Source organism: Alexandromys fortis, unplaced genomic scaffold (genome assembly GCF_014885135.2).
Source record: "Alexandromys fortis isolate MF-2015 unplaced genomic scaffold, M_Fortis_MF-2015_v1.1 scaffold_126, whole genome shotgun sequence".
Lineage (NCBI taxonomy): Eukaryota > Metazoa > Chordata > Mammalia > Rodentia > Cricetidae > Alexandromys > Alexandromys fortis.
The window spans coordinates 967,296-993,619 of NW_026068018.1; the positions used below are offsets into that span (position 1 = coordinate 967,296).

Sequence of the window (26,324 nt, forward strand, 5' to 3'; positions counted from 1 at the left end):
CCCAGCAAGGAGGCTTACTGCTGGAGAAGAACACAGAAGCCCGCTTTCATCTGCATAGACTCAGGGGGTAGCTGCAGCTGTAGGGCCACATGCTGCCATGTGGCAACCAGAGGGCCACGCACAGCCTTTAGCTCTCCCCCATGCTGTTCCTACAGGACCATTCTGTGGATTAGCATGTTTTCTATAATGTTATAAAAGGGCAGGCAGATATCTGTCATTCATTAGTCCGTGTCACCAGAGACAATACTGCAATAAAAAGGAGAATATTTTCCAAGATGACTGATGAAGTAAATTTGTGATGGCCAGAATCTCTTCACTGAGTATGAAATTTACATGAACATAAACATGCTCACCACATTATCATCACTTCTTTAACACATCCTAAGTTACATAGGTATTGGTATGTTTTTTTATGTCAGTAAAGCAGGTAAATGATTTTAGGTTTTTACTTAAACCTATAGTAAATTTTAAGTATCGAGAGACAATCCTAAATTTCACGAGAGGTAATAACCTTTACTTATAAATAGTTGGATAATGTAAATAGAATTTGAGTATACATGCACAGGTGTATTTAAAATTCTGTATTGTTATTTTGTCCTGCTTTGCCTAATAATAGAAGATTAACAATTAAAGCAGCGATTACCTAGCATCTACTAGCTGCCAAGAATTGCTCTGCTTTATTTATATAAAATAGTTGACCCACCATAACCCTCTGAAGTAGGTAATGTTGTTATTTCTATTGAAGTATAGACAACATGGAATCAGCAAGACCCGGATTTATTCTAGCTCTATCTTTTAAAGACTTTGGACAAATTAAACTATTCTGAGCTTCAATTTTTCACCTATAGAGTGAGACTTGCATTCAGTACTTTGCACATAATACACACAAAGCTAAGCCTACCTTCCTCCTTCAGTAAATTGACTAGAAAGGAAGACAGCCTTTAATTTTACAAATCAATGCATTTCTATTTGTGAGATATTTGATAGGATAAAGTGTTTGAAACATAGTAGGTTCTCAATAAGTGAATGTTGAGTGAAAATAATGAAAACTTACAGAAAATTCGCCGAAATACTCTAAATATGCCCATGGTCACTAAATATTGTGAATATTTGCTTAGGTTGAAGCATTAGAATTATCTGCTTACTTTGTCATTGGTGAGTAAATCTCTTGGAAGATGAACCTTAGGTGTGGTTTTTGAAATTTTCCCAACCAGTAGCTCAGAAACAGCCAACCACTTGCAGCAGTTGGAATGAACACCTCCTACTGCAAGGAAGATTCTCATAGTGTCCAAGGGGTGATGAGATTTGATTTTAGGTTGCTAAAACATTTATAACCAATTTCAATCACTCATAAAGTCACCCAAGACTTTATGAACTATTTGTTTGTGTCAAATGTGTATACATTTATTTTGGATCATTGATGAGAAGCTTTTTAAGATGTATACTTTAGTTCATTATAACTTAGAAATAAAACATCAGTGTTTCCTTATCCCACAAAATCCTGTTCCCATTGCTTTGGCTGACAGTGTGCTACTGTGGAAGATGGCGGTACTGATGGGCGCCATGGTGGTAGGAAAGCTGGACGAGAACTGAAATGAGAAAGAAAACCCCAAATAAAAACGACTTAACCCCAGGGCCTAAGACTGGACTTTAGCTTCTGAATCCAACTTTGATATATTTTCCCTGTGAAAGTGGGACCATCTTTCTCAGCAAGAAGATGTTGATTGGATTTGTTTGTAGGTTTAAGAGGTCATGGCACTGAAGAGTTAAATTATGATTCTTCTGTCATATTCTTGCCCTATTTCCACTACTTTACTGAAATGGGAATTATTCCCCTGTTCGTTAAAAAATTAACAATTAAAGCCATTATAGTGAGAGGTATTATGTTCGTATTGACCTAATCAAAGACTGACTCATTTTCACCATCATTCTTGGTGGGCAGCCAGGTTTGCCTCCCTGGGCTCCCTCCTGCCCTTTCTGACTTTCTTATCATCAGCAGGGATAGTCTTCACGGGGCAATGGTAAATTTCTCACCTCTTGTGGGATGAAGTCATTCCATATGTATGTTCCATGCAGATTTATTTCATGACCCCGGGCAGCACCCTACATCCAGGCTTTATTTGCTCAATAACCTCTTCGCTCTCTGTATCCTGGTTTGAGTAACTGACATTTATTTTTACTTTGATATCTGAACCACAGAGCCTACCAGTGGGATTCTTGCTGGGACACATGCCAGGCCAATTCTGGCAGCTTCATTGCAAGGCACCGAGTTTAGACAAAAGTCTTGAGAGCCATCTGAAACTCTGCAGCAGTCCTAGGCTAACAGGAGTTAGCTACGAGCAACATCTTATTTTAGAAAGGTGGGACTGAATAAATGTGAGTTGCCAAGAACTTGAAAAAAGGGACGAATGGCTCCTCTTTCTCTTCGTCTCCTGAAAATTGTCAGTGACGCCCCTGTACAATGTGCGGTCCCCCAGCCTTTCAGAACTGATGGAGTCCAGATGGAATCGCAATGTGAACTCACTGGCTCTGGCCAGTCTGCCCTTGACCCCATGCATTTCTTTAGCTCTGTGTTCCCTGAGAAGAATCTGTGGAATAATGAGGCTATCAACCAAGTCCACAGGCCGGAAAGGGCCTTTAAACATTGACTTCAAAGACGAGATCATAATTTGAGAACTGCAATGTAAACAGGAACAAAAAAAAAAAGAGAGAGAGAGAGAGAAGGGTGCTTTTAAGCTGTTAGCAATTAAGCACTAATTAGGCTCTTCATTGCTGCAGCGCTTCGCTGCTACCTCCTTTGAGTGTGAATAGGGTTTCCAGAGCCTCATTTCTCTTAGTGAAAGGCACCATTTGCACACTAACCTGCAGTAGAGTGACGCACCATAAGCACACACAGGTCTAGGTTGTTAATTGGATTTCTCAATGTCATCTAGAGTAAAAAACTCAGTAAAGTAGGATGGAGAGAGAGAGAGAGAGAGAGAGAGAGAGAGAGAGAGAGAGAGAGAGAGGTATTCAAGTCAACACAGCTCCTGGTTTGTGTACAGAAACATGAGCAACGCACAAACAAAACCCACCCGAACCAGCTTGCTTCTCTCAGAATTGATGGGATCTTCCTGTTTCAAGCACCATGAAAGAGAGTTCGTTTCCTTTTGCTCAATTAACTGGAGCATTTTTCTAAGAGAATTCTTTACTATTTCTTAGATAGCACTGTCTTTGGAGATGAAATCTTGCAGCCTAACATACAGACATAGAAAGCAGGGGGAGGGCAGAGGAATGTGTCAACATCCCAGTTATATTTTGACAATAAATTGTAGGCTTCAAGTTTCACTTTCAAAAGTGGTTTTTTTTTTCTGCCCATACAAATAGCAAACATTAGATAATTTGAGTCATTGCCATTTCTTGTTATAGTGTGGTCTTGAGGGTGTGCATGCAGGAGTCATGTGACTACTACAGCCAGGTTTTAAGAGGGGCTGGCAATTGAATGGCTGTTATTCCATCAACTGTGTGAAGTATCTTTTAGATCCGACCCACTGAAGATTACAGAATGTTAAATGCTATGGAAGATAATGGGAGGTACATAGTATGAAAGATACCATCTCAGACTTTCTCTCAAAAAAGAAGGCTTGGTTTAAACAAAGCCGACAGTCTAACCAGAACACATTATATCTCCAAGTCTGCTTTCATTGTTTGGAAAGAACTGAAGGCTCCACTTGAGGACTTTTCTTGAAAAAAAAAAAGTTTAATGGAAAGTTTCAAAACAGCAGATAAGACCCAGAGAAATGGGGAAAGGTAGCAACAGGGCTCATGGTAACCAGTGGAGACAGAAACATGGCATCAGGGTCAAGTTCATTTTCTTTCCAAGGGAAGTTTGGTTCTCTGGCCTTCATTTCCTTTAGTCTCTTTTTCTTTGCTGATAGTTCCAGACCTGTGATAGGGGTATGATGCAGTTCTCCTTCAAATAGTTAAGTGTGGGTGGTACAAGCTTAAACAACTTCTGATAAAGCTCCCACATCTCAAGTCAATATAAATGTACATTTCACCATCACACTCTCATTTCATTTACAGAAAAACCCAAAGTCACTGTGATGCCCAAGAACCAGTCATTCACAGGAGGATCTGAGGTCTCCATCATGTGTTCTGCAACAGGTTATCCCAAACCAAAGATTGTCTGGACCATGAACGAGATGTTTATTATGGGTTCACACAGGTACTGGGTTTGTATCATCTTCTTTGTTTTTATTGAATGAGAAAAGTTGATGAAATTTTGGTACCAAGTGAGTCAGACCCGAACTCTAGTATTAAAACTTGATGAAAATCTATGGCTTCATACTATTTTAAACAGGCTAGGAAATGCCAAAAAAAAAAAATGTATGTGGTGACTTTAAAAAGTATGAAGTCATTATTCCTTAATTTCAATAATTAAGATAGAATATTCTCCAGTCTTTTGAGTAAACATGACACCGTGCATCATTCTATTTCTAACTTGAACTGAGATGGGATAATAAACTCTATTTTGGGGATAATATGATATGGTTACAATCAATCTATATAAGGGATTACCATGAATTTAGTGGAAAAAGAGAAAGACAGGGAGGACTGGAGGATACAAAAGAAGTCCCATTACAGGCCGTAGATATTCTTGATAGTTGCTTCCAGTGTTACTACAGAACACTAATGAGTCTTTTATGCTACTGCAGACTTCCTAAAGAGGCATTTAGGTTTAGAAAGCAATAGATATGTGGATCAGAAGCATCGGGGCTTCTGGCCCTCAGACTTCCATTATTCCTGGTTTGGTATGACAAGGAAGCTTAGATTTGTTCCAGCAAACTGAGCCAGATTCTATTTCCAGAAGCATCACAGATTCTGTGGATGATGTAGGGGCATTGCATCTCTCAGGTTTGCATGTTAAGGAACCCTTTTCTGAGCAGTTCATCACAGGAGCCAAGACTACCTTGGTGCAAATTCCCATACCCCAGTTGTGAAACCTCTTCACACATCTGCAAAACAAAGATGCTTGCATTATCTGGGCCATTTGGTCACTGGGAAGATTGAAAGTTTTACTAAAGAGAAGTCTTCCATAACAGTCTCCGGCATAAAGCTAGTTCAGGACACATGATATCTACGATGGTTCTGTCAACTTGACACCATCCAGAATCTCCTGAGGAGAGGGTCAGGGAGGGGTTGTTTAGATCAGGTTATCCTATCCTGCACGTGTACCTCTGAGAGGTTTTTTATAACTAGGAAGACCCACTCTGCATATAGGCAGCACCATTTCAGGTGTTAGGTCCTGACCTGTCGAGGAGTGGACAAACAAGCTAAGCAGGAGGTATGCACGCATGCATTCTCTCTCTGCTATCGACTGTGCATGGGATGTGAAGAGCTACTTCAAGTTCCTACCGTTGCTGCCCCATGATGATGGAACATAACATGAATTTTAAGCCAAATAAGCCTTTTTTGTCAGGGTATTTTATCTGAGAAACTGAGCTCAAAAATAGGACAGCATCTATTATTATTATTATTACTATTACTATGTTATCATTATTACATCTTTCCTTGTAACATGATGCTCTTGACGATGTCTGAGGTAAACAGAATTATAACTCTAAAATATTTGAAGAGGGTACTAACGTGTCTTGCTAGTGTTATACAATGTTACTGCAGTATTTTAGATTTTACTTTACTTTTTTAATCCAAAGATACAGGATGACTTCAGAAGGCACTTTATTCATCAAGAATGCAGTTCCCAAAGATGCAGGGACCTACGCTTGCCTGGCAAGCAATGCGGCTGGAACCGATAAGCAGACTTCTACTCTCAGATACATCGGCAAGTATATTCAGTTTAAAAGGCAATGGAAATAGGGCGAATATCCTTGTTAGCGATGGAAAGATCCTTCCTGAGAACTAATGGTAAAGATCAGTTGTGCCTGGTACTGTAATTTATCACTCATTTCACATATTGAATGATGCCTTACTGTACACAAGTGAGGAAATCTATTTGTCAACAGAAATCAAGGAAGTGTACAGGTTGTGAAAGGCTTCTAGACTGTCCACAGAATTTTACCCTACCATGGTTTATTTTCAGTAATTTTTCATTTTCAAAATAAAAATTCCGTCTTTTCTCATCTCACTTTCCGTTTTATATTTATCTACTTATAATCAAAACTGAGTCTCATATTATTTTTTTTTTGTGTTTCATTTCCCATTCTCCCTTCCAAACTTAAGGCATTTTTTAAGGTGTATGTAATGATATTATTCAAGAACATATCTGTATTTAACTTGAACTTCTTAATATTAGTTGAAAATATCATGATGCGTTCAGTGTCAGGTTGTAGACGGTGAATCCTTTATTTGGGTAAATAAATAATCTGCCTTTTCATCCACTTCAACTCAACTCCAAACACGATAGCATATGAAAACTGTCAGTGTTGAGGAGAAGAGCGTGGGAAAGCCACGATGGATGCAGGGAATGGGTGGCGGAAGAGTGAAGGTGGCACGTCACAGGAGCCTGGACAAAGAGAGCACAAGACACATATGGAGGAATTATTTAAGGGAAAGTTGGTTTCGATTCAGAAATAACTGAATTAAAAATGTTCACGGAAAGCAGGTGAAGACATAACCGAGGATGAGAATGTGGACTCAGTGATGCAAATAAAATTCCACATGGCAGAAGTAAATTTTGTGCTATTCACAGAGAAGCCAAATATCCAAGTTTCCTTGCTGTATAACACCCAGAGTATGACAAATTCTCTGCTGGAGACTGAGTGCTAAAACAGAGACAACCAACCAAAACCACACCAGTCCTCTCTCTTTAAAGCTCCTATAATGGGAGTTGATACAGAAAACTATAAAAACAAAGCACAGGCAATTACCGTGGGGCTGTGGGGGAGGTCAACGGGGTAGAATGAATTCTGACTGGGGAATGTCAAAGAGTTCCCAAAGGAGATAGGATTTAAGTTAAAGCTGAAAGAATGAGTGGAATCTGAAGCGCCTCTGTGGCAAAGGAGAGGTTGGGGAAGAGGGCTAAGGCAAAGGAAGAGAATGAAGAAAAGAGCAAAGAGCTTTGTGTTCGGGGCTCTCAAGTAGAGCTCTTTATCCAGTGATAAGCCAGCAAGTCAAGTGCAGGTGAAGCTGGAAAGGCAACCGTTTATGGGCTTCAAAAGCCAAACTGTTGGAAAGCAGCAGGGATTGCTGGAGGGTTTTAGCATGGGAATGATGTGATATTTGAGGAGAAAACTCTTAGTTTTGTTTAAAATGGTCTCAGTTGAAGTTACGAAGGTCTTGAGCCATTTAGGTAAATTAAAGTGTGTGAGCAAGCTAATGCCAAGGGATAAAGTCAAAAACAACAAGAGAAACATAATATATAATAAACATAAAGGAATAAATGTATTATAGGAATGGGCATCCATATTTACCATGGCAGGGAAAATCAGAGAAAAAAATGGAAGACAATTACAGATTACCACAAAAACGCCCTTAATATCACATAGAAAATATGATTTTAATTTGTCTGCAATTGTATTAGCCCCAGTTCTATCCCTCTTTCAACTTCTCTTCAGTTCTTTTAGTGTTGTGGGTACAGATGCATTGATTTGTCGGAGCTCAGTCTCCTTACAGATCACTTTTTTAGCAAAAGCTCTTAATTACTTTCCTACACTTTCCACCTGTGTTTTCTTGTCATTTTCTTGGCTTTTGACATTACTTTTGTCTAATACCCTTGTTTTGACCTCAACATTACTGTTTCCATCATATGCATTTGTACACACACAACACAAGAGTCTTTCTGCTTATAAATGGAAGTGGGGTTATAATACTGGGGTAATGTTCATTGTTTCACTCAGCAAACGAAAAGTCCTTATGGCGTTTTCTAGACATTGACTGTTTGTATCTTTGTGTTTTTCAGAAGTCCCAAAGTTGGTGGTAGTTCAGAGTGAGCTCTTGGTGGCCCTTGGGGACACAACCGTTATGGAATGTAAAACTTCTGGGGTCCCTCCACCTCAAGTAAAGTGGTTCAAAGGTACATTTCTTAGGTCTGGTCATGTTTGGCTCACTTTGTTTTTTTTTTTTTCTTTAAAAAATGATTTGTTAAAAATTTGTTTTGGTGTGTGACTTAGCAGGCCTATAAAATGTGTTTATGATCTCACTGGAGACAATAGTTCAAAATTCTGAACTCTGAATTTCAGGATTTGACATCTGGTGTGGATTACAGGACTGTGAAATCAAAGCAGGAGAAGTCTGCCTTGCTAACCCAGCTGAACGTTCTCTTTGTTAGTTTAGGACTGTTTCCTGTCGAAAACTGTCCAAGAATATTCAGTTGATGTTTAAAATAGCTTCCCTGGTTTTAGTTCACTTTTCTTAGAGATGAGCATTCACACTATAAAAATGCTAGATCCTCAAGGATTCCTTCTGCAAATTGCTCAACTGCAGATACCGAAGCTCGCAGGGAAACTGACAGACAAGCAACATCCCGGTCAGTTTCAAGATATGCCCATCAGTTGGAGAATTGATATCCACATTTGAATGTATAGAGAGACCCCTGATTCTACAACAAGAACACAGAGTGCTCTACTGGGTCTTAATGAGGCTTGGTCTGTCTGCAGATGATGATAATCTGCCTCTGTGTAAAATCCCCTGCTTCTACTTCCCTCTCAGCTCATTACAATAAAAATAAAGAGAATGCTGTAGACTCTGTAAAGAGAGGTTGCTAGGATTATTGAGATGCTGTTTGCAAAATACTTTTTAATCTTCAGATGAAAAATGCTAAATAGCACAAAGCACTGTTGTTATGATTCTGTTTGTTAAATCATAGATGTTCCCATAGCAACAGGTTGATGTCATAATCACAAAATTATGTATTCACCTCGGGTTCAAACTTAGGGAACATGAGGTGAAAAGAAAAAGGCTTTATATAAAAAGACAACAAATATTTTTAAAATAATTTAAATCAAAATCACAGAGGGAAACTAGGAAGTAATGCCATTTTTTTTACTTGTCTAGCTCAAAGTTCTATGTTTGTATGGTTTTTTTTATTTAAAAAAAGTATTTCTGGTTTTGTTGCTTATTGAAGTTCCTTAATGAGTTCCTTATTTCAGTGACTGTAAACTAGTTTCACTTATTAGAAATGCTTAACTTTTTTAATTTCCATTTAAAAAAATATACAACTTCAAATTCAGATTGTGGTTAAATGGACATAGTTTTTGCGCGACTTGGTAGTTTACGATAGTAGTAGACTCTAGGAAGTTACGTGTGGCTCCTTGTGTAAAATCACATGGAAAGTCTTGTTCACAAATCAGGCATGCTTACCTGAAAAGCTCGTTCTTCATGTCAATCTCTGTTCCGCAGAAAACAAGGAATAGCTAGGGAATCGTGCAGCCAAACACATGGAACAATCTGGAATTCACTTGTTTCCTCTCTCCACCATAGATATTGCAAATCACCATAGATATGTTCAATTAATAACATCCCAATGGATTCTAACCCACATGGGCATGATATTGATTCATCCTACTGTCAGATACAGTCAATTGCTCATTAACAGCACATAACCCTGAACCCCGTATCAGACCATATCACTCATCCCAGTGGATCCCAGTCCACATGGGCAGGAGATATTGATGCATTGTACCATAAGGCACGGTCCAACGCTTATGGACACACTTCCCTGAACTCCGGATCAGTCCAGCTCACCCTGCAGTCACAGGCAGGCAGTTTATTGCATCTCAAGAGGTAATCATCACCAGGAGAAAACTAGAAGCCAAAGCTTTCCTCAGGTTGCCTGGCTCTAACATGAGGAGACAGAGGCAGGTGAGTTCTTGTCTCCTGGGGACAAGGCAATAAGGGAGCTCAGGAAATCTGACCTCATAGGAACCATAGAAGTAGAGAATTCCAGCCTTAACCTCAAAGTAACTTTGCCATAAATGCATTTCCTAGACGATTCTACTTGAATAAAGTAGTGTTTAAAAACATCTCATTCAAATCATTGAAATGATCATGAGAAAAGAATTCCCACGAGGCAAAGTGCTCTCTGAGACTTTAGGTCTTTTGTTGCTAGAAATGAACAGTATAAAGTGGTTTTAAGGGAAAATCAGGGACACCATTAAAATCTTATGAAAAGGATATTTGTGGTAGAATATAAAATTGGATTTATTTATTGAGATTGATGGTTCCTAAATGTAGTTTGAAATCTCTGGGGGTTCCTTACTAGTCTTTGAGGGATCCACATGCTCCAAATTATTTTTAATAATAACACTGAAATGTTATTTGGCCTTTTACTTTCATTGTCTTTCAAGTGAGTAGTGGAGTTTCTGGAGGCTACATGATGTATGGTATTCAATAAAGAAAAGGCAAGAGCAAGTATGAGTACTCAGCTGTCTCCTATTAAGCTGGACACCAGAACTATGGAAATTTACAAAAATATAAAGCAATGCCACTTTGCTTACTAATTTTTTCTGGTTTGGGAAAATATTATTTTTATAAAATATTTTTATTATGCAAGAATCTCTATTAGTTTTGAATAAAATATGCCGTGTGAAAGTTTTTAAACTTCCCAATATGATTTCTGAGATATTAAATACAAATAAATATAATTCTCATTAACAGCATGTAACCCTGAACCCCATATCAGACCATATCACCCATCTCAGTGGAGTCCAATCCGCATGAGATATTGATGCATTGTACCATAAGGCACAGTCCAATGCTTATGGACAACACACTTCCCTGAACTCCTGATCAGTTCAGCTCACCTGCAGTCACAGGCAGGCAATTTACTGTATAAGAGGTCAGCATCACCATAAATAAAAATTCGCTGAGTTCTTCAGCCATTTGTAAGAGGACACATGATGGTCCTCGAGACAAACGTTTCTAACAAGTTAATTACCATCAACTATTTGAAAAGTTCTAGTGTTAAACTTTATGTTCACAGAGTCTGGAATTGAATTGAGATGGTATAGCAAAGTGAGGATTTTCCTCAGTAACAATGATTGTTAAATCCTTTTTTTTTTTTAAAAAAAAAGCACACTTCTTTTTTTAATTTTTAATTTTTTAATGATTTATTTAACTTTATGTTCATTGGTGTGAAGGTGTCAGATCTCATGGAGCTGCATTTTCAGACAGTTGTGAGCTGCCATGTGGGTGCTGGGAATTGAACCCGGGTCCTCTGGAAGAGCAGTCAGTGCTCTTAACCACTGAGCCATCTCTCCAGCCCCCTGATTGTTAAATCCTAAATCAGCATTAGAAGGTTTATTATCTTATCAAGTATGATGTTTTTTTTAATTGTATTGAGTATTGAAACTAAGCAGCACTACATCACATCTCTATCTGAGAAGAGCTCCATCTATACTTCTCCGAGTTCTTAATAATTTGATGAGTAATTTTCAGTAGAAATCAAGAAAAGAAAGACTACCAAAATGTGATCGAATTACAACCTCGATTAGACTTGTGCTTTCCAATTTATTTCTTCTTTCTCTGTCTTCTTCCTTCCTTCCTTCCTTCCTTCCTTCCTTCCTTCCTTCCTTCCTTCCTTTTTTTTGTGGCTACCGTTTCTCCAGCCATTTTATTTGGAACAAAAGTGGCCAGCAGAAGGTCTCTATTTCATCTTCTGACACAGATGGTGTCTTTTGACATACAGGAATAAACTAAAAGCAAGTAAATTACAAAATTCTAAATGCATCTCAGTCCAAACATTCTAACGCTTGAAGAACAGTGAGGTCACACTGCATCCTCCTCTAGTAGGAGGATTGTTATGTCAACATCATCTGCTTCTGTTTATTAAAATCTCCCAGGGGCACTTAGACAAAGTTTCTGCTGCCTCTCTCATTTGCAAGTGGACTGTGTAGTAGCAAGTGTAAGGCTGCCTAGGGGGTTGCAATATTGAAATTCTGGAAAATACTTTGTTTAGGGCACTGACAGTTGCTTACTTATTAGAATTTTGCTGTTTTCAAATTGAGAGGTTCTTTGACATCCTCTCTTCAGAAAATTATACAACCAAAAGAGGATTGTCTACATGTTACGAAGTCTTATTGATTGATGCTGTTTACAGTATCCTCTTAGAGACCTACTTGCTCTCAGGCTCTTTGCCTCTTTAAGAGTTGCGTGTGTGTTCTCAGTCCCAGGGCACATGACTGATGTGTGACATTTTAGAAAGTATCATTCAGATTTGCAGATGTCATTAAATCCTCAGATCAAGGGCTGCCAAACCTCCTGAGGGATTCTAAGAGCCTCACAACAAACAAAAAAAAATGTGTTAAATGGTATTATATATCCAGTACTATATACTTTTTTAATCTACTGGTCATTGTCATTAATTTCATTCTTTGATTGGGAAGCAATTTGGGAGTTGGAGAGCAAAGGAGAAAGTGCATAATCTTCCTTGTGACTCTTTGAGGTGTTATGTCTTTTAATAATAAGTGGTTCTTGGAGGACCAGAGGCTCTGTTGGGACAAGTAGCATACAGAGGAAATCCAGATGTAGCCAGTCTTTCTTGTTTCATTCTGTTCTTGCCTTGAGATCTCTATCTACTTCCTCCAAACATACTATCACTCCAAATTCAAATTTTAATGAATGAGATTTTAGCTGAGGTAACCCAAGAGATTAATAAAAACTCACTCTTCTTTCAGAAAACTTTCCTCTACCTTTTCCAAGCAGCCCTCTTCTTCAGTCATTCATATACATTTCTTGGCCCATTGTGGCTTATCGCAAGACTGACTATTACTGCTGCCGTTCAATAAAGAATCACTCACTAATCTAATAACATTGATAGCTCAGGTACTTCCAGGATCACTGGAAGGCTTCATGCCACAAAAATAATAGAAGCCCCTCATCAGCCCTCACCATTCTGCTCTGTTTTGACTGACCAAAGGCACTGTTTTGGTTTCCAGCCTACCCCTGCTTTCCATGTGGCTCCCAAGAGCTCACTCTTATTTGGATATAGGTAGATGGAAGAAAAGCAGTTGTATCGTCCATTATAGGACCAAGTTTTAGATCATAGAAAGTAAAGCATCTATGTTGTGCAACAGGAATTTGAAGCATCATAATCATCTTTATTTAGAAATTTCAAAATCATATCAGTGGCAGAGTAGAGCATATAAAATTTTCCGTATTTAATATTCTTCTTGTCGCTTTGATTTAGGAGATCTTGAATTGAGGCCCTCAACATTCCTCAGTATTGACCCCCTCATGGGACTTTTGAAGATTCAAGAAACCCAAGATCTGGATGCTGGTGATTATACCTGTGTAGCCATCAATGATGCTGGAAGAGCAACTGGCAGACTAACTCTGGATGTAGGCTGTAAGCTTTCGTGTCCATTGGTTGCATTATTTTTCTGACACAGAGTTGTTATTTTCCATGTTGATCAACTGTGAAACAATTTGGTGTAAATATTTGTCAAATGGCAAATCCAGCATGGGCATTTCAGATGACTAACATCATAACAGTGGCTCGCAATTCCTAGGAGCTTCCAATGTACCATTCATTGTGCCAAGAATGTCTTATGGGTTGTCCCATTACCCTCTCACAACCACACTAAGAGGAGATACTATGATTATGTCTTATACGAATAGAAGGACACTAAGCTTATATAAGCCGAGTCGCTTGCTCAGGGCTGCAGAGCTAGGGAGGGGCAGAGCCTGAGTATTTAATTGCAAGCTATCTGACCTCAGAGACTATCGGCTTCACCCATACGTATCATCTATTGCCATTTTTCTGTCAGTAGTCATCCCTTCTGCCATCAGATTCCCAATTATTAACATCTGGAGGCCAGAAAGTAGAGTTTGGCCCTAGACCATAATCTAGAGATGTTGATGACAGCAAAGGTGACAGATTATTCTTTTGTTTTAGTTTTAAAAATCCACTAGGAGTTCCTCCCCAGTGTCTGAAATAAAATACTAACTACACATGTCGATCACCATGGAAAGATGCGATGTGTGCATGACAACTGTATTTGTGTTCTCAGGAAGTTTGGTTCCTACCTCATCATCTATTTCACATCTCCTAGAAAAAATAAAAATAAACAAAACAAACAAAAAAAGTCATTCTATACACAATGTGGTAAAGCTAGAAATACAACAGAACTTGTTTTTCATGGAACAGAATGGGGCAACTTAATTTTCACAGATAATTAAATATCTATATCTCTTTAAGCTTGTAAGTATAGAATGTCATTAAATTATATTTTCTTTTCTGTATGTTATGTACCAGAAATTTTTTTGTCATGCTCAAGTTGATTTTTAAAACACGAATGAAGAAAATGAATCCTTTGCAACCCATTTTAGTTCTATTATCTTAAGCCTTTAAGTGAAAATTATGGCCCTGTGTGCCTGATATTTTCTTTCAAAGAAACCAATTTTCTTCCCTCCTGAGACCTGTTCTGATTCTGGTCCTTTGCCCTTGGCTGTCTGCTGAACATGACTCATTCTTGCTAAATATGCCCTGAAAGTTTAATACACAATTCTGGTAATGGCACAAAGATTGTTATAGACTTTGTCTAGGATAGTGCAAGATGTCCAGGGTGGTGTTTTAACAATAACTGCACTCTGTTATTATTAAGATAAATACCTTGAAAATAAAGTTGGACCTGCTTGATGGAAGGAGGGTCTCTCATTCTCCTGGAAGACTTTCAACTATACTAATGATTTTGAAAATGTAAGACTCAAGTACAGGAGGTCATTAGATACAGAATTGGTGTTTTTAAGAAACACAGTAAGGGTGAAATTCCAGTTCTCATTCTCAGTACCTTCTGTTCTGTCTCTCCATGTTTCCCACGGAGATTTCTTATATTCACACAGCGTTCTTTTGCATGTTCAGCTCTTAAGCGGCAGAGAAATGGCCTCAGTAACTTTTCTTAGTAAAAGTTAAAGTATAAAATAGCGACCCCTTAGACACACTTCCAATGGTTTAGAAAGTCTGGGGACCACATGCATACTCCTTGCTTACTGACTGTTCCTACTTAATCATTTTTTTCTTCTGCATTTTTTAGATTCTCTCTATTGTCCAGCAATAAAGGCTAGTGATTCTCTACTGTCCAGCAGTGCACCACATATAAAGGCTAGTGATATCTGTTCTTGGTGTCTCATGGTGATATGTTAGTGGCTTTTCTCATTACTATGACAAAATACTTGAAAAGATGCCTTCAGATAGAACGAGTTCCTTCAGCTCCAGTTTGAGCATGCACAGTCTATTACAGCAGAATGTGAGGTGGCTAATCTCAGAGTGTCTGTGGTCAGGAAGAGATGGTGAATGAGTCCTGCTGCTCAGCTTGCTTTTGTCTCAATCTGAGACCCTTGTTCACAGATAGTGCCATGCACCTTCAAGGCGGATCTTACCTCCTCAGTTACACCTCTCTGGAAACATCTTCAGACATACCCAAGTGTTTGAAAATCCAGTTACATTGACAGAAAAGATTAAATATAACCAGAAACTTCCCCACAAATATCTTCTTTTTATATGTCACTCCATAAGTGTAGCTGAACTCTGCTACTTGAAGTATTCTCTGTCCCAGGGGCACCCTGCCTGCCTATTCCCAATTAACCTATCTGAGGTTTACTATCAGAATTGTTTGGTCAACAACTAAGGCCTCTGACAACTGGCTAGCTCTAACTATAAATTAACCCATTTCCAATAGTTTATATGTTACCATGAAGCTCGTGGCTTGCCGGTAATGTTCAGACCTCTTTCTCCTTTGGCGGGTACATGGCATCTCCTCAACTCTGCCTACCCTCTCTGTAAATCTTTGTTTGGATTTCTTCCCTAATTTACTCTGATAAGACATTGGCTGAAACAGCTTTACTCATCAACCAACAAAAGCAACACGTATGCAGAATGACATTGCACATCAGAGCTTTGATTAGCTCCATTATAGTCAAGATACTTATCACTCATGACTCTTCTAAAGCAACGAGTTTCTCGGTTTTGATCCCAGTGATTATGCTGAATGAACCACCCACAGAAATGAATTATCTGCTTGCTGCGATGTTGGCCATTGCTAATGACTGGCAAATAATGTTGAAGATGACACCATTGTGCTTCTGTTGTACCTTAATATTCAGATTCTTCATTCTATCCTTCTTAGAGCAGCTCATAAGGTGTGAGTAGTCTGACCTGTCCATGGGAGATTGTGGTTACATATGGTAGCAAAATGTAGTGTGTACATGCTACAAACCATGATTGTAGAGCTGATTGTGGTTTTTAGTATGAAGCTTAAAAGAAAACACACTGTGGATTGAAACTTTCTCCAGAATTAATATAGTGGTTAAGAAGATAGACACTTGAGAGAAAATGGATTCTCCCCTGACTTTCCTTATTTTAAAGATATAAATGGCATTTATTTTACAGGCAAATTAGAAAGATGAAATGAGATGTTATCACTTATATACTCTTGGCATGTTAACTATTACCTATGGGACTGATAAATGCAACATATATCTTGTGTGTAACTTCATCTACCTTGTGATTATTTTCTTACTCCAAGTCTCAAAAATTATATAGGAATGCCTATATAAAATGATACAGTATTCAAGATTAGAATTTGGCCTTTTAGTATGAAACTTATTGTCTCAATTTGACTCCTTTTTATAAAGGACTTGAAACATGTTAAGTACTAAGTTTAGCTGTCATAAAATTATTCATTTAAGTTACAAAATTATTGGGCATATTTGTGAGTTGCTTGTGACTTAAGAACAAAAACATGCTTTTATCCATATTATGTAGTTATTTGGACTTTTAGATTGTTTTTCTGTGGGCCTGTTACCTCAAAGCAGCAATACTGGAACACACAAAAAAAATAACAAAAGGACTGTTAATATTATTCTTGAATTTGAGCTTCTTGTAGCAAGCATCCTTTTTACTGTTTCTCATTACCATGGCTTTAAGTTATGGACATTTCAGGTCAACAGGGAAAGTTACCAATGCTTTTCATCCCTTGTAACGGGGGGTAGTGAATTGTGAAGTCATTTGGAAGAAGAGGGGATTGGAAACATCAAACACAAAGTTGGCCTGGCAGTAATTTTTTTAAGCATTCCACACCACACAGGGTTTGAGCCTTAGACTTGGTTTTGTGTTTTGTGGTTTGGTGGAACCAAAGCAATGTGTCTAGTCATTTTAGGAAAGAAAATCTCTGACTGACATAATGCAAGAGTTGCCACAGAGGGAATATATGTTTAACTGTCTAGGGGGTCAAGGAAAATAATTCAGAATAGAGTTTAGAGCAAGATGGTGAATTGGTTTATGACTTTTATAGTTTTAAAACAATGAATCTGCACAGTCATAGTTATCTCTACAGACAATAAACTGTGCTGTGGTGTTACCCCTGTGCATAGCTCAGTGAGCCACACAGATGCTCAGGAAATCACCAGGGATCAAACATTACGCTAAGAGAATCAGTGAAGTACCAAACGTGATAGCAAACACAAATATCAAACTCCAGAACTCAGATCTAAAAAATTAACTGTAATTTTCATGTTTAATATCGCTAGTATTGAGCTAGTTGCTTCATGCCACATTATTAGTAAAGATCATCTCTTTTGACAACTTGAAACATGAAAGCCTACTTTTCCTTTGTGTTCTTAAAGAATTTAAAACAGGGGAGAAGGGTGAAATGATTTGCCCAAGATCACAGACTAGAAAGAGTGGAACTGCCCTTCGAATTCACTCTTTGGGTTCTTACCCTTCTAAGTAACACTCTCCTTTAGAAAAGCACCCTTGTCTACTCTCCACAAGTCAGTACTGCTCCCCTAGTCTCTAGTTTCGTGAATCTATTCACAACTCACCCAGAAAACCTCACTTGGAGGCCGTGTTGGCCACAGTTAGGAGGAGGAAGTATTTAAGTCTTCTTGGCTCAGCTAGGAGCTGCTTCATTTTGGAAGTTTGTATGTGGTAGACGTTGTGCTGGCTGCTCTCTCGGGCCTGGTGTTCTCATTTGCCTCTTGTTTGAGACTCAGCACTTATGTTCCCTGCTCTGATGTCTTGTGCCTGATGCTTTTCTAGAATCTGCTTTGCAATGCATGACTTCTCCCATCTTGATTAGGTTTGTGGGTGTAACTTGAGTTTGCTTTTCTGTTCTGATTCCAGATTCCCTTCCTCTGTTACTTCTGAACTTGTTGGTATATCACTTTTTGTTGGTAATCATATTTTAACGTTTCAATAAAGGGAGATATATCCCCCCTTCCCTCAAGTAGTTGGTGGACTACTTCAGTCTTCTATATATTTTTTCTCTCATATGTTGCTCCCTACTGCAGTTTCTCCTCCCTCTATTCCCTCCAATCTCCTCCTGCCACTTCCCCTCTCCCCTAGATTCATGCCCCTTCCATCTCCCCTCAGAAAGAACAGACCCCCCCCCCAGGAACATCAATCAAACATGACATAATATGCTATAATAAAACCAGGTACATACCATCACATCAACGCTATACAAGGCAATCCATAAGGGTCCCATAAGAAGGTAAAAGACTCAGCGACAGTCCCTGCTCCCATGGTTAGGAATCCCACACAATCACTAAACTACTTTTTCATAGCATATATGCAGAGGACCTAGGTCAGACTCCTACAGGCTCCCTGATCTCTGAGAGCCCCCACGAGTCCCAGTCTGTTGATTCTGTGGACTGTGTTTTTCTGACCCTTTTGGTCCCTCCTATCCTTTCTCCCCCTTCTACTCCTCATCTGCAGGACTCCCCAATGTTGTTGGGCTTTGGGACTCTGTATCTGCTCCCATCAGTTTCTTGTTGAAGTCTCTCTGGTCTCTTTGACAAGGATTCTGCTAGACTCCAGTTCCAGAATACCCACAGCAGGACAAACTGTTGGTGGAAGGTTTTGTGTCTGTGTTAGTGTCTTAATGTTTCCACCTGAGGCCTTGCCTGGTTTACATAAAATGGCTGATTCAAGCTCCATGACCCCCAATTACCAGGAGTCTTTGCTAGGTTTATTCTCGTAGATTCCATGAAGTTTCCAGTTCAGTAGGTTTCCACCTCGCCCCCTGAAATGTCCCCCAATTCCAGCCATTGCTCCCAGCATTTTCTCCCTGCCCCCACCAGTTGATCCCTCCTGTTTCCAACCCCACCTGCTCCCAGTCCTCCTGTGAAATCTATTTCCCCTTTCCAAGGAGATCCTTGCTTCCGGCTTTAAGCCTTCCTTGTTGCTTAGCCTCTCTGGGTCTGTGGACCATAGCATTGTCTCTTACTTTACAGCTATATCCACTTATAAGTGAGTACATACTATGTTTGTCATTCTGGGTCTGGATTTTCTCATTCAGGGTGATTTTTTTTTTCAAGTTCCATCTATTTGCCTGCAAATTTCATGATGCCATTGTTTTTTAACAGCTGAGCAATACTCCATTGTGTAGATGTACCATTTTTGCTATTTCCATTCGTCAGTTGATGGCGTCTAGGTTGTTTTCGGGTTCTGGCTATTATGAGTAAAACTGCTGTGAACATAGTTGAGCAAGTGTCCTTGTTTTTAAGACAGAACATCTTTTAGGTATATTCCCAGGACTGGTATTGTTGGGTGTTAAGGTATATTGGTTCTCAGTTTTCTGAGAATGTGCCATATTGAGTTCCACAGTAACTGTATTAGTTTGTACTCCTACCAGCAATGGAGGAGTGTTTCCCTTGCTCTGTACTCTCTCCAGCATGAGTTCTCCCTTGTGTTTTTAATCTTAGCTATTTTGACAGGTGTAAGGTGGAATCTCAAAGTTGTTTTGATTTGCATTTCCCTGATGGCTAAGGATGTTGAACATTTCTTTCAGTGTTTCTAGGCCGTTTGAGGTTCCTCTACTGAGAATTCTCTGTTTAGATCTGTGCCCCATTTTAAATTTGGTTTATTTGGTTTGTTGATGTCTAGTTTGTTTATATATTTTGGGTATTAGCCCTCCATCAGGTGTGGAGTTGGTGAAGATCTTTTCTTATTCTGTAGTCTGCTGCTTTGTCCTATTGGTGTTGTCTTTTGCCTTACAGAAGCTTTCAGTTTCATAAGACCCCATTTATTAAGTGTTGATTTTACTGCCTGCCCTATTGGTGTTCTGTTCAGGAAGTTATGTCCTGTGCCAGTGTGTTTAGGCCTATTCTCTGATTTCTCTTCTATCAGGTTCAGTGTTGAGGCCTTTGATCCACTTGGACTTGAGTTTTGTGCAGGATGATTGCCTATAGATCTATTTGCAATCTTCTACGTGCAGACATCCAGTTAGACCACCACCTTTTGCTAAAGATGCTTTGTTTTTTTCCATTGTATATATCCAGCTTCTTTATCAAAAATTAAGTGTCCAAATATATATGAATTTACATCTGGGTCTTCAATTCAATTCCATTGATCAACATGTCTGTTTTTATGCCAATACCATGGGGTTTTGTTTGTTTGTTTGTTTTGTCTACAGTTATTTTTACAGTTTTGTTTTTTTTTTTCCCTACTGCTTGAAATCAGGGATGGTGACGAAACCTCCTGAAGTTCTTTTATTGTATAGGTTTGTTTTAGATATCTTGGATTTTTCGTTTTTCTATATGAAGTTGAGTCTTATTCTCTAAAGATCTATAAAGAGAGAAACTTAAAGCAATTCCACTAAAGTCAGGAATAAGACAAGGCTGTCCACTGTCTTCATATCTGTTCAATATAGTACCAATATAGTATTGGAGTTCTAGCTAGAGTAATAAGACAAAGGGGATACAAATTGAAGAAGTCAAATTATCAATATTTGCTTATGACATACATAAGCCACCCCAAAAATTCTACAAGGGAACTCCTACAGATGAAAAATATCTTCAGTGAAATGGCTGTATAAAAGATTAATTCAATTAAAATTAGTAACCCTCCTATATACATATGCCAGATGGGTTGAGAAAGAAATCAGGGAAATGATACCCTTTACAATAGCCACAAATATAAAATATCTTGGTGTAACTCTAACCAAGCAAGTGAATGACCTGTATGATAAAAAAACTTCAAGTTTTTGAAGAAGATATCAGATGATGGAAAAATCTTCCATGGTCATGGATTTAGTAGGATTAACACAGTAAAAATAGCCATACTACCAAAAACAACCTGCAGATTCAATGCAATCCCCATCAAAATTTCAACATGTGTGTTTACTGTTTTGAAATTTATTTTCTGACCATTGCTATATTTATCTTCCCAAGGTCTTAGCCTACCACATATTGAGACTTCTAGACTAAACTTCCTTTTTTCTAGACAATATTTATATTTTAGAATCTTTTTAATGTTATAATTATTACTATTATTATTATTTGGGGCAGGTTCTTATTATGTAGTTCTGGCTAACTTAAAACTATTAGAACAGGCTGGCCTTGAACTCACAGAGCTCACGCTACCTCTGCCCCTTGAGCATATCATCATGCCCCAGCATGCTTCTTGTTTTAGATTAATTAACTACATTACTATAGGGGGAAAAGTAACCAGGTATTAGGAATAAAGTGAGCAAACAATGAGTTACTTTATTAACTATATTTAAAATATGCTTATTTATCATTTTTAAGTTGACTTCCAGTGAATATGAATTAAAAATTGTCTAAAAGAAGATAAACTATTCTTTTCTCAGAGCATCTTTTTCAATTGTGGTTTTCATCTTAAATTTTATAAGTAAGATGGCTTTTGAAATTGTAATGTATCTTGCAAGATGCAAGTACAAATGTACTGGGTTGAGGTGTCTCCATCATATATTTGTAAACATATTCTAAAGTCTGAATTATTACCATAGCTTTTCATGCTGATTTAGTAATTCATTCACTGGTATCTATTGGCCACACACAATGTACTACATAATACATTAGCTACTGTTAAGGGATAAAACTATAGTTGTCAACATAGGCTGTTTAGAAAATAAAGCAGCCAATAATCAAGTAATAGTTTGTCTTTGGAGAAATTTTCCACGGGTCTGGTAGAGAGGATTGTTTAGATCTCTAAGAGGGAAGTGATGATTTCCATTTATGATAAGATGATCATAGAGGAGTGTCCTTTGGAAACTGGGTTAAAAGGTTGTCAGTATTTCAACATCAGATCTTACCCTTGAAGGGGAGGTAATAACACAAGTTATAAAATGATGAATGTCGGCTCTCACTTGAAGAAGAGCAAGGATAGCTGACCTCCAGAGGGCAGGCTTTTTGTAGTGTAGGAAGTAATGGAAACAGAGCTGCAGAGTGTGAAGCCACCTAGTCCAGGATGAATAAGAACCAACCCTGCTGGAAGGCATCTGTACATCCAGTCTGCAGATGTGGGGTGAGAAGGAAGGAAGGAAGGAAGGAAGGAAGGAAGGAAGGAAGGAAGGAAGGAAGGAAGGAAGGAAGGAAGGGATTTCTACAGCATCTTTTGGAAACGAGTCTGCTAGCCAGTATACCCAGACACAGTTATTAGAACACATGGAGAAGGAGAGGCTGATAAAATGACAGAGGATTATGACTCTGAAATGAACACTAGCTTTAACCCTATCTTCCTCATTCAGCTCCATGTGACACTTAGCCAATCAACTAAGTATCCTCATACATAACACCAGGTGGGGTCATTCTGAAGACTGAAAACCATTTGAAATCATTTGACAAATGACTTGGCTCTCAAAATGATGACATACCACTCCGAGGTCGTTACCCAGAGTATACTCCGCCATACCACAAGGACACTTTCACAACTGTGTTCACAGCAGCTTTATTCATAATAGCCAGAAACTAGAAAGAACTTAGATGTCCCTCAACTGAAAATGGATAAAGAAAAGGTGGTACATTTACACAATGGAGCATAGTCCAGCTACTAAAAACAATGACATCAGGAAATTTGCTGGCAAATGGGTGAAACGAGAAAAGATCATCCTCCTGATTGATGTAACCCAGACACAGAAAGACAAACATGACAGGTCAGAGAGGCTTCGCCCAGCAACTAATGGAAACAGATGCAGAGACCCACAGCCAAATGTGAGATGGAGCTCAGGGAATCCTGCTGGAGATGGGGAAGAGGATTGAAGGACCCAGTTCTGACAAGGGCACCACAAAAACACCCACAGAACCAACCAACGTGCACTCATAGGGGTTCACAGAGACTGAACTGACAACCAGGAAGCCTGTGTGGGACTGATGTAGGCCCTCTACGTACATGTTACAGTTGTGTAACTTGGTTTTCATGTGAGACTCCTAACAGAGGGAGCGGGGGCTGTCTCTGACTGTTTTGTCTGCTTCGGGGACCCATTCCTATCATGGTGTCTCGTCCAGCCTTAATAGAAGAGGAGGTGCCTAATCACACCACAATTGGTATACCATGGCTGACAGACATGTTTCTGAAAAGAAACAGTGGAGGAGGAGTGGATGAGGTGGGGGTGGGCAACTGGAAGAGGGGAGGAAGGGGAAACTTTGATTGGGACTTAAACAAACAAACAAACAAAATAGTTTTGTTCACACACGCGCACACACACACTCTCACACACATACACACACACAAATCGCGCCAACGGGATTTTGAAAAATATTAGAAATATCATATTGCACTATAAAGCCAACATTTTTAGGAGAATATAAGGTTTGAGCACCATAAAATATGCTCATATTGAAAACAAATTCCTTTCTATAATAATTCTCTTTAAAATGATCTTCATACCACCTACAACTTTACTTCAAGATCTGAGTGTCCATTCTAAATGTTCATTCATAAAGAAGAAAATACTTCTGTCGTATGTCAGACAGGAATGGCTATAGGGTGAATTTGCAATATTGTATGAACAATGACTTGTTACAAATTCAATCTGTTGCTAATTTCATAAGGTTTATTCTTAATGTGTCCACATCCTTTACCAGTGACATTTTTGTGTTTTCTATCTTCCAGCACCTCCGGTTTTCATACAAGAGCCTTCTGATGTGTCCATGGAAATTGGCTCCAATGTGACATTACCTTGTTACGTCCAGGGTTATCCAGAACCAAAGATCAAATGGCGAAGACTGGACAACATGCCAGTTTTCTCAAGACCCTTCTCAGTTAGTTCCGTCAGCCAGCTGAGAACAGGCGCTCTCTTTATTTCAAGTAGGTTAAAGGATGTGCAGGTGTGCATGTGTGTTAGCATGCGTGTGTATTTGTGTACTTGTTTATATATATTCTTTTGTATGTGTGTATTTTTTGTTTTTACATAGTTCCCTTTTTGTTTTTCTTCTTTGAACACAAAGATTCAGTATGGTAGCTCAGAAGGCCTTTTGACCTCTATCTTCTTTTCTCAGCCTCCTGTGTGCCACCATACCAGACTCTATCTACAGATATATATGTTCATAATTTGCTAGTAGATTAAACTGGACACACTGGTTACAATGAGATTAACATCATTCCAGTATTTAAAATCTCGTCTTGGTTTCCTTATTGTTTGCAAGCCAAGAACTACCTTTAAAGGCTTTAACTTCAGCCTCCTGACCATGCCTTCCAGATTGTAACTAATGCTACCCCGACCTCTCCAAATGCTGTCTTTAATTGTGCATCTTTTATAATGCTTTTCATCTTGGAAAACAATTCTATGCATTTTATGATAACATAATAAAAATTGCATTGATATCCAAAATGAAGTAAAAAGGAGGATGAAAAAAAATTGTATGAAAAATGTGTATTTTTACATGTGAATACTTGGTGTCTCTACAGTATGTGGTCCCTTCACTAAGGACACCAGAACTCAGCACAGAGTATAGATGGCTAGTAGTTTTCCTAGCTAGATGGATAGCTATGTCTTCTCCTTATACAGAGTAAGGCTTGCATGATTATACATACATCAAATCTACAAATTTCTAGTGGAGTCTTCATAATTCTTGCCAGACTTGGGACACTATTTATTTCTCTATGAATCTGCTCTGTGTATTTTCTCCCTAGTTTTTTTATTCCCTAAATGCAAACAGGTTCTGCCCTTTCTGACTGGGGCAAGGAAACACTGACCCCCTACAAACAGCAGACGTGCACCCTGGGTGGCTTACCATTCTACTCTTTGAAGAGATCCTTCAGAGATCTTTCTTCAAGCTCTGCTTTTGATTTATAGTTCTCCATAAGTAGACGGCTCTTCCTATATACTAGCTACTCTTTTTTTTTATAATTTTGGAGATTATAATTTAATTAGGACATTTCTCTCTTCCCTTTACTTCCTCTAACCCCTCCTCCATATACCTGTTTCCTCTCTCCTTCAAATTTGTGGCCTTTTAAAAAACTAATTGTTATTGCATGCATATATGTGTATATATGTATATATATGTATATATATTCCTAAATATAACCTTTACAGGCCATCTAATGCTGCCTGTGTGTATATTTGGCACTAGACAACCAGTTGGTGTGCTCTTCCCTGGAATCTATCCTGTTTCCAGTTTTCCTCGGTTGCCTGTAGCTCCTTGTGTACAGTTGAAGCCTGACAGGCTTTTCTCTGCGCAATCTGGCATGCTCACTGGTGTCGCCCTTATTCAGCTCACATTTGGGCTGTTACGTTGTTGAGACTTGATGTCCAGATGCTCTTTAAACTACAGCTGGGATCTTACCTCTGCTGTGAATTCCTAACTCCTCCACATACATTCAATCCTTCTTTCCTGTCTGTGCCTGCACAGCTCACTGTATGAACATCATAGAGAATTTGTTACCCCGCTGTGATGTCTGAGCTTGTTCGCTCCCTCCCTAGAAAGCAATGGCCAGAAGGTGCTTATGTAATTTCTGTCACAGATCTCAGCACTGTGCCTGGTGCAGTATCAAGATTTCATGGTGGTCCTGAATGAATAAATGAGTTCTTCTTTCTAGATTTATGGGCAAGTGATAAAGGAACGTATATCTGTGAAGCTGAAAACCAGTTTGGAAAAATACAGTCACAGACAACAGTAACGGTGACAGGACTCGGTAAGATTAATTAACTTCAAAAATCTTGAACTTCTTTGATGTTGATGATATCATCACTTGCTTATGACAATATCTATTTATTCTAGAGCCAGGTAGAGGTTTTTGTCCCTAAGCCATATTTCATACAATGTTACAACTATAAATAACTTGAAGAACATCTGCATCAGGCTCCGCATCTTCTGTTGATTATTGGTCATTCTAAAGCACACTGACTGATTAAACTATTCATTTATTCCCAGTATGGAAATTCTTATACTGAAAATAAATAAATTCCTTAGAATTGTTTTTCCATAGTATTATATAGTTCAAATTATTATAACATTAAATATTTCACTGCATGTATCTCATTAATACTGTTTTATAGATTTTTCTGTGTGTCTTCATTTGTTTATCTCTACCTACATTTTTTGAGTTATATCTTTTAAAGACTTTGTGCTCATTCATGGTATTGCTTTGTTAATTTCTAGGAAGGCACATTCAAGTTCTTTTTCATTCTTACTTTAAATTC

The 26,324-nt window shown here is 38.6% G+C and overlaps 1 protein-coding gene across 1 annotated transcript in view; it reads left to right on the plus strand.

The window, feature by feature from the left end:
- Hmcn1 (hemicentin 1) overlaps positions 1-26,324 on the plus strand; it is a 449,244-nt gene that overhangs the window by 223,802 nt on the left and 199,118 nt on the right. The window contains exons 12-17 of the mRNA XM_050162915.1: positions 4,066-4,207; positions 5,697-5,824; positions 7,901-8,014; positions 13,127-13,285; positions 23,795-23,989; positions 25,721-25,816. Of these exons, the coding sequence (XP_050018872.1) occupies positions 4,066-4,207; positions 5,697-5,824; positions 7,901-8,014; positions 13,127-13,285; positions 23,795-23,989; positions 25,721-25,816 (834 nt within the window). The remainder of the gene's footprint in view (positions 1-4,065; positions 4,208-5,696; positions 5,825-7,900; positions 8,015-13,126; positions 13,286-23,794; positions 23,990-25,720; positions 25,817-26,324) is intronic.